The 14,773-nt window shown below is 39.4% G+C and overlaps 1 protein-coding gene across 5 annotated transcripts in view; it reads right to left on the reverse strand.

Moving 5' to 3' along the window:
- The window catches only part of SLC6A6 (solute carrier family 6 member 6), a 71,016-nt gene that overhangs the window by 33,894 nt on the left and 22,349 nt on the right, over positions 1-14,773 (reverse strand). For all 5 annotated transcript variants that reach the window (XM_072989510.2, XM_072989508.2, XM_072989506.2 and 2 more), the window contains 3 exons: positions 5,285-5,524; positions 4,611-4,745; positions 1,531-1,765 (listed from right to left, as the gene is read on the reverse strand). In XM_072989510.2, the coding sequence (XP_072845611.1) occupies positions 1,531-1,765; positions 4,611-4,745; positions 5,285-5,513 (599 nt within the window). In that variant the 5' untranslated portion in view covers positions 5,514-5,524. The remainder of the gene's footprint in view (positions 1-1,530; positions 1,766-4,610; positions 4,746-5,284; positions 5,525-14,773) is intronic.

The following is a 14,773-nucleotide window of genomic DNA, read 5'->3' on the forward strand; positions in this document are numbered from 1 at the left end:
ACTTACGAGAACAGTACAGTTTATCCTGATCTTTTAATAAATACAGCAGTTATAGAGTAAGTTTCCACTAATGTATGATGTAAAGTCCGTTGTGTGTGATTTTACCAAATCTCTTCCTTTTTTTTCTTTGCATCTGTATGTACTGGACATTCAAACTAAAATGTATTATCTTGTGCCGAAGTTTTATTTCATGAAAGCTCAGGAGCTAACTGCCACTAATGCCATATTTAACTGCCCTGTCGTACAGGCTTCACCATCTCATATATCATACCCATCAGTGGATTATGATATATGTATAATCCAAGGCACATCTTCTCTAATGCCCTATCTTTGCCTCTTGGGTTACAAGTTTTAGCTCTCATACGATTTATGATCTAAACAGAACACATGCCAAATATGTCCCGCACAGATGGCCTTCCTTGTGCAGTGATATATGTATAAAATGCACGGCAGGTGAAGGTCATTTGAAGAGCCAACATAACACTTAAGTGAATGAAACAAGCAAAGACAAACAGACCGAAAGGTTTCCATTTATAGAATACTGTGCATCCAAAATCTCCTTACCCATAAGCCTAGATCCAACGCAAACGTGGTGGTGTAAAAATCCCCACTTAGCATAGTTGCACTGGATTCTAAAGTTGTGCGAACAATTTTGCAAGCAGTTGCATAATGCTCTGTACAACAAAAAACTACACTGGTTCCATCCATTACACTAATTGTGGAAATATGCAACCATGAGTGCAATGCTTCTTGCACTAGTGAAATGACATCATTGCCGTTTCTTATGAAAATATGAACAGAAGCCAGCCTGTGTGGTGGGTGGGCAAGGCAGCTCTCATCCTGATTCAGTGTGTCAGCATTTCATCTGAACAGATCTAAAGTTCGATCATTTTTGCCTTGCTCATACTTTATTCCCACAAACAGAGTAAGCATGGTGAAAGGGGAAACAGAGGCACAAAATTCACCACACTTCCAAAGCCAGACTTAAGCCAATCTCAACTTTCAAGACAGGGCTAATCACCACATTTACTCAGTTCAGGCAAGTAATTTGTAAATAGGGTTAACGTGACACAGAAAGCTGAAAAATGCAAATAGTAAATTTAGGTAAAAGTTCCTCTTGACAATTTTTGTCCACTCATGTTCGACTCTAGGGGGCGGTGCTCATACCCGTTTCCAAGCCATAGAGCCAGCATTTGTCCGAAGACAATCTTCCGTGCTCACATGGCCAGTGCGACTTAGACACAGAACAGTGTTACCTTCCCACCGAGGTGGTCCCTATTTATCTACTCGCATCTGCATGCTTTCGAACCGCTAGGTTGGGGGGAAAATAGTAAATTTAGGCTTACTAAATATCATCTGTGTATACTGAGGATGGCGTGAAACATTTTTCTTGGAGATCATCTCAGAAGTCAAGAGAAAATGCTATTTTTCCCTATATGCCTACGTAATGTCTGGACCCCAAGTTTAAATCTATGACTATTCTAAACTGCAGCAAAGCAAAGCAAAAACCCAATAATTAAATTTGCTTACTCCCAGAACTCTATGACGGGCGATGTGAGGTTAGTGGTATTCATTGACAGCCACAATGTTTTGTTCTGCCTGAGAGTGTCTTCCACACAATTATCTGTGTTCCACTTTTGCTTGCAGTACGCCCAAGGCAGGACACTTGTAAAAGACTGGAACAAATAGTACAGTCCCCAAGCAAGGATGACGATGTAATACACATTCAAAAGCGACACAATCACTATGGATGCATAACCTATTCCTGTTTAAAAAGAGGGAGGCAGAAGAAAGGAACATATAAAATAGTGCACATAAATGTGGTTGCATATATATTATAGAGAAGCATGTAATCTTGCTAGTTTAGAAATCCATTTGTCTAGAGCAAGAGCACAGAATCTTTGGCTTTCCAGATATTGAAGGATAACAAAGGGAACTAGATCTAGCAGCACCTAGAAGGCTGGATGTTCCCCACTGATGGGCTAGAACTACAGATGCTTCTGATGTGGCACTTCAGCTTCATAGCTCTGCTGAAGTACCTGGAGATACATAACAATCTCCAGATGCAGAGAAGGACAAGATTCCTCTCTCCTCATAAAACCTCTACCTGCTGAAATTCCCTCTTCTCCACAACTGTTAAAAATACAGAAGCCTTGCCCTGTTCTGTACCTGACCATCATAAGTCTCCTTCCTCAAAGAGCAGCCCTCTGTGCCACATGGCTAACTGCATTTGAGATTGAAACTGTCTAATAAAGTGACTATCTTAACTAATTCTGCATATGAACTGCTCTGAAACAGCTCCCATGGTCGAAACTGCTTCATGGACTGCAAACCTCTAGCTTAATTTAACATGGCAACTGGGAAAAAAAATCCACATAGTTCTTTGGAATGCCAGTTAAAAACAGACTGTTCTCTTGATGCCTCTGGTTGTAACGAGTAGCAATCCTAGTCATGTCTACTCCAAAGCACATTCACTCTCAAAAAGGGTAGGCAAGATGGAAGCCCCAGCAAATGCCTTTAAGTGTTTGTTGTTGCTATGTGCCATCAACCTCCTTCTGACTTAACAGGTTTTCAAGGTATGCGAGATTTTCCAGGAGAGATTACTTCCAGAGTACTTCCAGCACCTAAGAAGTGCTACACAGAACAGCCCCAGAATCCATCTCGAAAATCCTGAATGAATTTAGTTAGATCCATTCTGCAGAACTATGGACACAGGCTCCCTTCCTACCTTTGTTTCAAATAGAGCTAAGCATCTAGTTAAAGAAAAAAAAAACCTATCTTTACTCTAAGAGGCAGGACCTCCGTGCCATCTTAGAAACGTCTTATTCCTGTTGGTTCCCCTTGTATAAAACATTGTTTTGTTTGGAGGACTATTTTGTTAATTTAACCTCAGCCCCTCTAAGAAAAAAGTTCATAGCTCTGCACTTTCAGTGTATGCCAACAGCCATAATAATAGGAAGATATAAAAATGTCGCTTTTGATCAAAGGCTCTGTATATGTGGATCAGTAGAAGTTGAAGATTTTTCTCATTATTTGTTAAGATGTCCCTTATATGATCACCCCAGGAGCAAATTCCTTGCAGGCATACTTAGAATTTTGTGTGACACCCCTCCCTTGGATCAACTTTGTATGCTAATTGGGCAGGGATGTAATCACTACCCACCAAGTAGCAAAATTTGCCCTGGCAGCAAAGAAGATTCGTGCCAAGCTTCAAAAATCCTAAAGAAGAAGGAAAGTCATACTTTTTCTTTTTTTTAAAAAAAAAAAAAAGCGAAATTGTGATATGACAGTGTTACATATGTTTGATGCTGTCGTTGATACATTGCAATGACCTATGGTTTTAAGCAATCAACCAATAAAGTAAAGTACTTCCACAGTCTCCTGAGCCCTGGTCTGACATTTCACCTGTTATACCTTAGTGACTCTCACTACTCAGTATGTAGTTGTTGTTGTTTAGTCATTAAGTCATGTCCGACTCTTCGTGACCCCATGGACCAGAGCACGCCAGGCCCTCCTGTCTTCCACTGCCTCCTGGAGTTGGGTCAAATTCAGTATTTACTGGGATATAAACCCCACTGAATGCAAATGGAGCTTATTTTCAGACAGCTGGCATAACCCTTACAGTGCAATCCTGTATTGCTACTCATAAATAAGCATAATTAAATCTAATAGGATTTATTTCTGAGTAAGTACATATAGGATCACAGCCTCAATGTCACAAACAGTAGGGGATGCAGCAATAGTAAACTACAGCAGTCTTCTCATTGACAAGCGTACGTGTTGGGTACGACAAAAAGGTCAAAAGTTTGCTGGAAAAAGTCAATGAAGTAAAAGCTATAATTTATGCACACATCTCTTGCCCTTGTTGTCTTACTTGCTTTTTGAAAGGTCTCATGCCCTGCTATCTCTAAAACAACAATCAATGTTTAACTCTGATATCAGTGCTTGACCATTAAAAAAAAATAATGCCTTGTTTGCAGACACAGGGTCACTGGCACGTAAGGTCATGTTCTCCATAGCTCAAAATGGCCTGCAAGGTACTAATCAAGTGCATATTGGTATAACACTTTAGCTATCATCCCAATCCTAACTTCATTTATTTGGGATGAAGTCCTACTGATTTTAATCATGCTTTATTTTCAACTATTTTGAGAGACCAAAAAAAACAAAAACCCTGAAACTAAAAAACAAAAAGCCAACAACAAAAGGTCTAATCTGGCAAATCTTTTATGAAACCATACGTTGTCCTGGAACAACTTAATGACCTGTGAATATACCAGTTCCTTTATAAGCACTGAGCTATTCTTAGATCACGGCTGTCATTCTGCATTTTCCTGGTATAAACACACAGCCAAGACATTTGAGAAGCTACTTCACATTCATCAATGGTTAACAAATTTGGGAAAAAAGCAATATTGACAGTTCTTCCCATTCTAAACATAAGTGTTTATAAGAACAGTAAAACACTTTTCACAAAAGCTACTGAGAACTGTGTCTGCTCCATCTGCACAACTGCACACTCACTTTCTCTGCTTAAGCCCAAATCACAGCAGAGTACTTTCAGAAACTTAAGAATAAAGTATAGAGAGAGTAGCAAGTAAACAACTAACCAGTGAAAATAGGGCAAATCCTTTCCCAGCATGTAATTCCTCCTTCGGAGGTATACTGTCCTAGTGCCACCTCCAGAAAAAACACAGGAAGACCACCCCCGAACAGAAAAATGAAATAAGGTATGAGAAATGCACCTGCAGGAATGAAAAACACATATTAGAAATATTTTATAACTCACAGATTTTTTTAAAAATACAGCAGCTGATGTTCTAGAGATATTATTACAGAATCTTTCCCACACCCTTCTGTCAGCATGTTATGAAACTGTTTCACGACAACAAGCATTAATAATCCGATTTTAAAGATGTTACAAAAATCCCTATTTTGAGATTTAAAAATGGGTTTACAACAGAACAGACCTCCTTTTATGGAGCAGGAAGATTAGATTATTTTATTATCAGTAGCTAGAAATGTTTTCCCATTTAACATATCTGTTTTATACAACTTAGTGACTATTTTATGATACAACATTTGATAAAGGAAGTATAAACAACTGTTGCATTGCACAGAATCGCAGAAGCGGTAGATCATCATCATCATCAACATCATTATAATGGAAGCATCCAAGGTGAACTTTTGACTGAATAAATTTCTAGACTAGACCTATGTTCTCATGCACTCTCCAAAATTCCCCATAACTGCCCCACTCCAAAATTATGAACACAATACTCACCTCCGCCATTTTTATAGCAGAGATACGGAAACCGCCAGACGTTGCCTAATCCAATAAATCCTCCAGCCACAGACAAGAGAAAGTCGATCTTGCTGGCCCACTTTTCACGTTGTGGTGGCTTCCCCTCGGCCTCATCCTCAGGACGTGTCCCAGGGCTTTTGCCGGGGGATGGTTTGAGAATGTCCTTATGGAAATCTTTCAAGCACTGCAGTTTTTCCTTTGTCGCCATATTTTTGTTTTCTATAAAGAAAGGAGTTCAATATTCAGTTTTATTAACAGGGTTACTTGATCGGTCCTGCTCAGTGGGTACCACTTATGAGAACGCATTATGCAGAGCTGAGAACAAAACAGTATTTTCCTTGAAGCCATCCACTTTTTGAAGTCAGTACAGAAATACACATGCGCAGGAAAGATGCAGCTAACAAGGTTAGTTATGCCTGATTCACAATTTGATCATAAATATTCCCATGCCCTTTTTCTTTAACATGTCTGAGGGATCTTTTGACCAGTGTGAATTTAGCATTTCAGGCTCCTATGTACTGTGGATAGGCAGTTGCTATATTCTAATAAATAAAGCCTAATTCATTGCACTAATGGCAAATTCACTAAGGTATTTTCCCATGTTAAAGCTGCAGCACCTCTGTGGCTTGGGCAGAGTTAAGGGGCACTTCTAAAAAAGAGCAGTGAAATTTGACAATATGGTACGCTGTGACAGTGGCCAACATTCTGTTCCTTATGCCTACCAATGTAACACCATTAGCATACTTTTTATGACAAATTGTCACAAGGTGAGATGTCAGAACTGGCAATAGAAATGCCAGTGCCAATGCTTAACCTGCAAAAATTCAAGGCTAAAAGTCACACTGATACCACTACGCTGGCAGGTGTAACAAATAGGATCAGGACCAATTTCTTTTCAGCACAGCAGGAACAGAAACTGGAGGGAGACTTCATGACTCCCCTTTCCATGACTGAAACAACATGAAAATTGTGCCTAGTCTAGCTTTTGAATGCTTAGTAGTTGATGTACTGCAAATACTGTGCTTGAGTCACTGCTCCTCCTCTCTCAGAGCTACCTTTTATCTGAAGAAGGGGGGGGGGAGGATCAAGACACTGTGTTTCTCCAATAAACTTTCCCCTAAGTCTTCTTGGTAAAGAATTTGAGTCTGGAAGATCACAGTGCAAAATATGTAAGTAGTAGATGAGCAGGGTGGCTGGAGAGGCCAAGGAGGTGTGTTCTCAGAGTGAGCGTAGGGGAAGCAGTGAAAGTGCTTAAAGGAGCAAGGAAGAAGTCGTATGCATGGGAGAAGGGGAGGAGGTTGCAAAGGAGATGGGAAATGTCTAGGACAAACCTAGGGACTGAGTGTAGCTTTGAGGTCCTTCCCATTATCAGTGTAATCCCAGATTTCCAAGAGCTCTGCACCACAGCTATGACCAGGAAATCAGCTGGGATCAAATCCTGTTTAGGTACGTAGCAGGTACCTCCCTATCACTGTGGTCAGAGTTTTATACCAGTTTAGCTCATCTTGTAAATGATAGTTGCCTACTGCTGAAAATCTGACACTGTTACTTCATCATTATTTATTTATTTTAACATGAAATTTATTTTAACCCATGCTTTGTCTAAATTAACCTTTCTATTAGCAGAGTTTGGGCATTTTCCCTTGCTGCCACTTTAGCATCAAATTAGGATTTCAAAATGAATAGGTGTTGAGTCACTGTTGTGTGCAACAGAACTGCACCCTTTGCCACAGCAATGGCTTGTTAATTAACAAAACAGACGCTGATCCAATTTGCTTTGCATAAATCTCTAAGCAAAGTAAAGCCTCAAAGGACACTCTGCCTTATTAACACCACTCTTCATTTAAGATGCCACATGAAAAAATTAACAAAATATGAACCAATTTAATATACACTAAACACTATTGAGTATTTATCAGAATTGATGAATTTTTTAAAAAAAGGAAAGATAAGATTTCATCCAAAGAAAAAGGTTAATCATTTCATCCAGAGAAGCTTTCCTAGGTTAATGAGCCATGGACAATCGGAAGATCTATACAGAGTAGTTGTGGGAGGTGGTACACCATTTGCACTGGAATATGGAAGTAAATGTCCCTATGTTGTGGAAGGAGACATACATGGCTCGCCAGGGTTATGCTAATTTCTGCATGCTCCTTCTTTTACAGATTTGAAGACAGATGAGTTACAGTGGGGTCTTGACTTGAGAACTTAATCCGTATTGGAAGGCGGTTCTCAAGTCAAAAAGTCTGTAAGTCAAGTCTCCATTGACCTATAGTGCATTGAAAGCTGATTAATCCCGTAACAGGCCGTTTTTGTTCCATTTTGGTTTTTTTCTGGTCTGTAAGTCAAATCTCAGTCTGCAAGTCAAACCTAAATTTTGCGGCCAGAGAAGTCTGTAACTCAAAAAGTCTGTAAGTCAAGCCGTCTGTAAGTCAAGGGTCCACTGTAATCTATTCTCCTTGTTTTGTGTTGAACCTTCCAATTTTCTCTAAGCACAGCGAGCTCGCACTCAATTGTGTGTATGAAAGGTTCCACTATTAATGTGGCCCATTACTTTTTCTATCTTGCACGATACAGTGGTACCTAGACTTGAGAACGTCCCTACATGAGAACGATTCGAGTTAAGAATGGCTCTGTTTGCAAAAAGTTGCTTCAACTTGAGAACGGAGCCTAGACTTAAGAACCAAAAAAAAAAACAACCCACACACAAAAAACACCCCACAAAAACATTTCCTGCCCTTTTTTTGGCCTTAGGTCAAAAGAAGAAAAAAAATAATTTAAAAATCGCCCCCTAGTGGTAGATACAGATTAACCAGCTTTGCATTAGTTCCTATGGGAACTAATGCCTCGACTTAAGAACGAAAAACAGCAGATAAGGATTAAATAGTTTTCAACGCATTCCTATGAGAAATGGTGCTTCGACTTAAGAACGTTTCAACTTAAGAACGCAGTCCAAATACGGATTAAGTTCTTAAATCGAGGTACCACTGTAATTCTGAGCAGGGCATTTACACATGAACAACCTCCCACTACTTTTGGTACAGAGCTAGATGAGAGAATAAAATAAAATTCAAAATAGAACATTGATAGAAACATGATTTAGGGGCTAAACACTTAATGATTTAAAAAAAGTATTGCTTACAACTAAGAATATATTAGACTGTCTTATCTTTATACTGTGATTTATCAGTAAAAGCGTCTTAAGATATTCCTTGGCTTTACCCAAACCAGAACATGTATTAAAGACTGCAACATCTTCTATTTGGTTTATTTATGTATTGCTGCAAAAACATAACTTGTACTGTTGCACTGGAAGCCTGGAACTAATTTGCTGCTTTCTGATCTGTAAACAGATTTTACTTGTATGGCAATGACCTGCAACTAGAGCTGACGTTAGCGGACCAGGAAATCTGCAAATGGAACATGATTCTGAAAGAGATATGCATCAGTGTACCCATGCAGATGAAAACCTTTCCAAGCCAAATTTGGGGCAAGGCAATTGTGAACTCGCCTTAAGTATCTCAGCATCTTAGATAAACATTTGAAACACTGTGCTGAGCCCTCATAAAAAATGTTTTAGAGCTCTTTCTTGGTTATGTTATCTGGAGAAAGGAGTGCATGTTAAATTAATCTTTCTGAATGTACTTGAAATAACATATGAAATAAGCAACAGAGAATGCCAGGTAATAGAAACAAATCCAACAATTTGTTCCGAAGATGCAGTTTAATATGGCAACTGCAGTGTTATAAATAGAGCTGGTAGGCTGATACAATAGAGAACAAACATCCAATACATAACGCGTAATGCCAATTATAGCTTCAGCAAGGGAAGTAAGAATAGCAAACTTATACCTCTTCCTCTAAGCATGATTTCAAATCTATCAATAGGACTGAATTCTCATACCCATTTTAAACAAAAGCAAGTTAAAATACAGAACACAATAGATCGTCAATTTGAATAGTCAGTAGAAATGTTTATCAAACAGAAGATAACTGAAAAAAGCAGAGTGGAGATACAGGTGTTTTTTTTTTTGGCATCTAGCATGAAACATATCCAAAATGCAAGTACCTCAGTGGCACATAATTCCCATTTGTGAGTCATATTAAGGAATTTGGAAGAGAACCTGCATAACTCAGTGGAAAAATATACGTTCCCCATCTTTTTCCCATTCAAAGGAAGTGAAGAGGGGAAAGGGCCTTGTTACGCTGTTTCAGGCAGGTGAGAAGCTAAGTAGTTGCCTGTTGAGGATCATATTTAAGTCAAGGCCTCTTGTACAAAAACCCAGTTTTCTGGGAAATATCAAGTGCTTAGGCGAGAGGAAAGACTCTTAATAGCAAGCATGGGTAAAAGGTTACCTGGGTAGTGGCTCGGTATTGAGCCAACCCTGGATAAAATAATAGACACCTCACAAGGACTGTTATTAAAAATTAATTTAAAAGGCATGCCAGAATCTGGGTTAAGTTAACAAGGTTAGCATGGTTTTGATCAAAAGAACTATTGCCTACTCTTTGTTCCCTGAATAACAGGAAACAGGTATTAGTTCGGCCTGAGGCAGACGCTATGAGCTCCTTTTAATTAAGAAGCAACTTTTTTTACACATCACAACACTAAGACTCAGTAGGGGTTATCTTAGGGTAATCTGAACTGGCTCTGTGATTTCTGGACACAACTAAAGTAGCTCTGAAGTCTTAAAAGTTATTCTTACTTTCCTGTGCCAAGCTCTGTTTTTATAGCTCACAATGCACATCACCTCATAAAATTCACACTGAATATTATCATAATTCTAATTTATGACAGAAACATGACTCATGAAATACTGCCTTTTCGTGCTCTCAGACCTCCAGCTTCATTCTATGACCCACGTACAGTTGTTGCACATTACAGGAAATGCCAAAGGAAAGTAAAAGTTGGTGGTGTAAGGTAGTGCAGTATTGAGGGAAATTAAAAACAAAACAAAACAGTGCTTTGTTAGGTGAAAGACATTGTCCTTACCATTAATAGGATTTGTTTAATTTCCTGTGCTCATTCCACTGACTGAATGCACAATGTCTCTAAAGAGATAACATTCAGTAGTCTAATATATATACTTGGAAGCATTTTGCATGTTAAAAATAGAGCTTTTTCCCCTTCTACCTCTTAATAAAGAGCAAAGTATCACAAATACAGAATTTCTGTTTTTAAAATTTAACTTGGATTCGTGGAGAATAAAATAACAGAGCAATTCTATTTCTGAAGAACATACCAACTTCTTGGAGACAGATTTCTGCCTTCCTTTCAGAGAAAAAGGGCTTGGCCTATAATATTTATAACTGCCTTTAATAATAAGTTATAAGTTTCATTTATAACAAGAAGTGTATGTGAATGCAGCCAAAAGCATGCTTCTTCCACAACCAGAAATGGAAAAAAAATCCAGGCCAAATTCTGTTGTTGCTTTACTGATGGGGAGTCAAACCAATTCCACCTATTTTGAATTGAGCACTTGATCAGGATTTGTCATGTCTATACATAAAGAAATTATTAGTATGATATGTTTCTTGTTTCTCTTTGGCTCTTTAAACATACATTCTTAATGATAATGCACTGCCACTATCTTCAGGCTCTTAAGCAAACCATTCACTAACAATGCCTCACTAAACTGTCAGTCATGTGCTTAAAGTGCTCTGTTGAATGGGGAATCTTGCTGAAATTACCTAAAAGTCAACTCTGGTTTGCTGTTTAGCTAATTCACACTAATCTGTAACAAACCAAGTGGAAAAGCCATGTCTACTGCCATGCAAAATGTAACAGATTCTCTTTATAATTCACCACATCACTCAATGAATTGCCTTCCACTCTATAAAGAATTTTAGTGTGCAACTGGTTTGCGATGTTCTACATCTTGAAAACGATTTCAGACACAATTTGATACGTGTACTGGCTTGTCATGAATGTTGAAAATCCTGCAGACATTTGAAATGGCAATGAACTGAGAATGGAAGTAAATTGAGAACAGTTAGAATCACAAAGGAAACCTGGTATGACCCAGAGGCTGGGATGCTGGGGCTTGAATCTAGATGACTGTAGTTCACACTCTTGTCATGGAGGAGGGATACACAGGAACCATACTGGCCTCATTTGCATTGTAACTTTGGACAAAAGTCTGGGAAAGTCCTTTCAACCTGAAAGCTAAGTTCAGTGTCAGCAGGTGGGGGGAGGGAGAGGATTCACTTTGGTGGTGGGCCAGAGCAAAATTCAAGATGGAAGTAGGGGGGAATGCCAATATTTTTCAGCTTAAACTGCTTACTGAGAGTCACTAAGCCTTAGGGAGGCATTTCAGCCTTTCCGAATGGGAAGAGGAAATCTCTGTACAGCAGCTTACAAAATGATCAAATGACAGCCTCTCAAAGAACCCAAGAGATCCCAGTCAGGACTCCTGGAAAGCTTCACTTGCTTCCAAGGCTTGAGGTTTCGATTGTGCCTACAAGGCTTGTATTTGTACTTTGTATATGTGCAGGCTCTGCACCACAGCTGACAAAAAAACTGTCTGGATGACTGCTGGGTATGGTTGCAGGGCAATTCCCATATACAGTACAGTACATAGGTGTTGTATGCTCCATAAGCTCCTCCATTTTACTATCAAACAGACCACCCCTGTCAAATGGAAGGTCTTCTGTCTGAGTGTTAGCGTCATCAAAGATGTGACTAGATCAGAGCCAAGCATGTCTTCTCACACTAATTCCCGCAGCCATGACTTTAGCAGAGCACTCAGCAATATGACATGACGAGTCCATTTGAATGGTCACTAGAAAATAGACTTCTTGTTGTAAGGTGGTAGCCAAGATTGTCTTCTCCTCTGGAATAGGATAGGCACTGATGGTAGGTTCACATGCCTGCCTGGTACAGTAATTGGCAATCCTCATACTGAGGGATGTGACAGAATAGATTTTACACCCCAAGAGGCCTCACTTAGAGCCTTCCTTGTTGAGGGAGCTGGAAGCAGAGCAAGATCTAGACCTTGACTGAGTACAGTGGGGTCTCTACTTAAGAACGTCCCTACTTAAGAACAATCCAACTTGAGAACAGCTCCATTTGCTAAATTTTGCTTCTACTTGAGAACAGAAATCCAAGATAAGAACAGGAAAAAAAAACTTTCCTACTCTTTTTTTAACCTTAGGTCATCTTAGGTTAAAAAAATTCTCCCCCTAGTGGTAGAGTACGTATTAACCAGCTTTGTATTAGTTCCTATGGGAACTAATTCTTCAATGTACGAACGCACCTCTACATAACAAAAAAACAGCCAGAACGGATTAATTGGTTTTCAGTCCATTCCTATGGGAAATTTTGCTTCAACTTACGAACGTTTCAACTTAAGAACACCATTCCAAAACGGATTAAGTTCTTAAGTAGAGGTTCCACTGTAGTTTCTATTGACGGAAAAGAGCAGATACGGATTAAATGGTTTTCAATGCATTCCTATGGGAAATGCAGATTCAACATAAGAACTTTTCAACTTGAGAACCACCTTCCAATACGGATTAAGTTCTTAAGTAGAGACCCCACTGTAGTCTCCACAACTGCAGTGTTTGGCTGAGGGTCCTTAAAAAGGAAATTCACACTTTCCTCTTGCATTTTATATTAATTCTCAATATGCCTGGATGGAATGGAGGATTTTTCTCCCACGATTGCTTTATGAGTTCTGTAAATGTAGGCAGGATGGAAAGATGTAATGGAATCACTGTATTTTTATTAACTCTGTCAAAGACCAGGTCTGACAATGGCTGTGGAGGCTCTTTTTAACCTTGGTGTATAGATGCTGAGCCATGCGTAGATGGGGATAAGCCCTGAGATCTTCTGAGGGAGAAAAGGGAGAGGAATCTCCCACCACTGAATCAGGAGTGGACAAAAATTGGGAAGGAGACTGTATTGTGTCACCTGAATCCAAATCAGAGTTGTGGGAAGTGCAACGCTTTGGAAGCCGGCTCCAGGAGAAGTATTGGTTTGGAGGTGCAGGATGGCTGCTATGCATCAGGAGGCTTCAATACCGAGGTTGACTCATTAGGAATCTTTGAAACCAATGCCATCAGTTTCCTCTTGAGGCGATACTGAATGTGACAAAGTTCACCCTCAATGTAAAGGCAAAGTTTGAAAAAGAGAATTCCAAGGTAAGGATAGCCTTGGTGTTGTCTCATGATGCTGCTTGACAGCAGATGAAAAAGAACTGAGGGAAAACCATTAACATATGTCTGGTCAGGTGCAGAAGGTGCTGGGGGAGTGGAATGTTTCTCCTGAAGCTTTACAGGATGGCTTCTGCACAGGCACAAAACCCACATATGTGAATTCACATATGATCATAACAAAGAATTTAGGAACCAAAACTGACATCCAATCTGGTTTACTCCAGGACTAACAGCTTGTTTCCCATTTTGGATACAAAAAAATAAATTAGCAGTTCATTAAAGACTGCTTGGTTTAATAACAGCTTGTGCAAAGGCAGGAGAAAAGGAACTGTGTGTCCAGGTAAAAGGCTTGTGAATATCTCACTTTATAAGCTTAGATATGATCATCCAAACACTGAAAATGTAGCATATGAAAATGGACTTCCCACACGTGCAACCGCACATTGTTCAGCCACAGTGAAATCCACAGAGAAATGGGTAAAGCATTAAAAGAAGACTAAAATTTACTATGTGAATAGCTTCTCTGTTATACAACATTCCAAATGACATGTTTTCAGTCATGAGTGGCAGAAGGAAACATGAGGGCTTGAAACACACTTGCTGTCAAACTCAGTAAAGGCATTTCTTTGTCTTGGTTCTCCTATGGAGTCAACAGACTTTTGAAAGCTCATTAATTCATAGGGTCATCATAACAGGGCTGAACCAAGACTATTCAGGCAGCAGGACTTCCCTTATTTTCATAATCTAACAGGCCAGGAAAGCAACATAGAATTGAGAAGCAGTTGAAGGGAAAGGATCTGTTACATACTGTCATATGTACATAATTGAGAAATGGCCTCGTTAAAGGTTGTTTTTGTTCCCAACAATGTGACTTTTGCTCTCAATTAACACCCCTGGGGTTGAGCTAGCTGAAAGACTAATGACCGATAATAATCCAGAGAGGATCACCTGCTTCCTGTGGCTTTGATAACATTATCACTCCAGATGTACAAGTGTGAAGTATTACTCCGCTGGGCAGGGCTCTTTCTTAAACACACTCCCAATACTGTAGTATAATTCATGCAACAAAAGGGAACAGTCATGTGAACAATTCTGCACAAAATGGCCGGAGACAGTACGCAATGTGTGCTATGCAATAGGTAGATGCTGAAAAACAATTTAGCCATTTCTAATTGTTATTCTTTGGGCCATACCAACAGCACCAGTTCTTGGGAACTGTATCTTATAGAAGGTATTTTACTACACGACTGACACAGTCAGCCCTAAAATGAGATAGAGCTAATGTACTCACATACCAACAAAATACAGGAA

The sequence above is a fragment of the Pogona vitticeps genome, chromosome 2 (assembly GCF_051106095.1).
Source record: "Pogona vitticeps strain Pit_001003342236 chromosome 2, PviZW2.1, whole genome shotgun sequence".
In the NCBI taxonomy this organism is placed as follows: domain Eukaryota; kingdom Metazoa; phylum Chordata; class Lepidosauria; order Squamata; family Agamidae; genus Pogona; species Pogona vitticeps.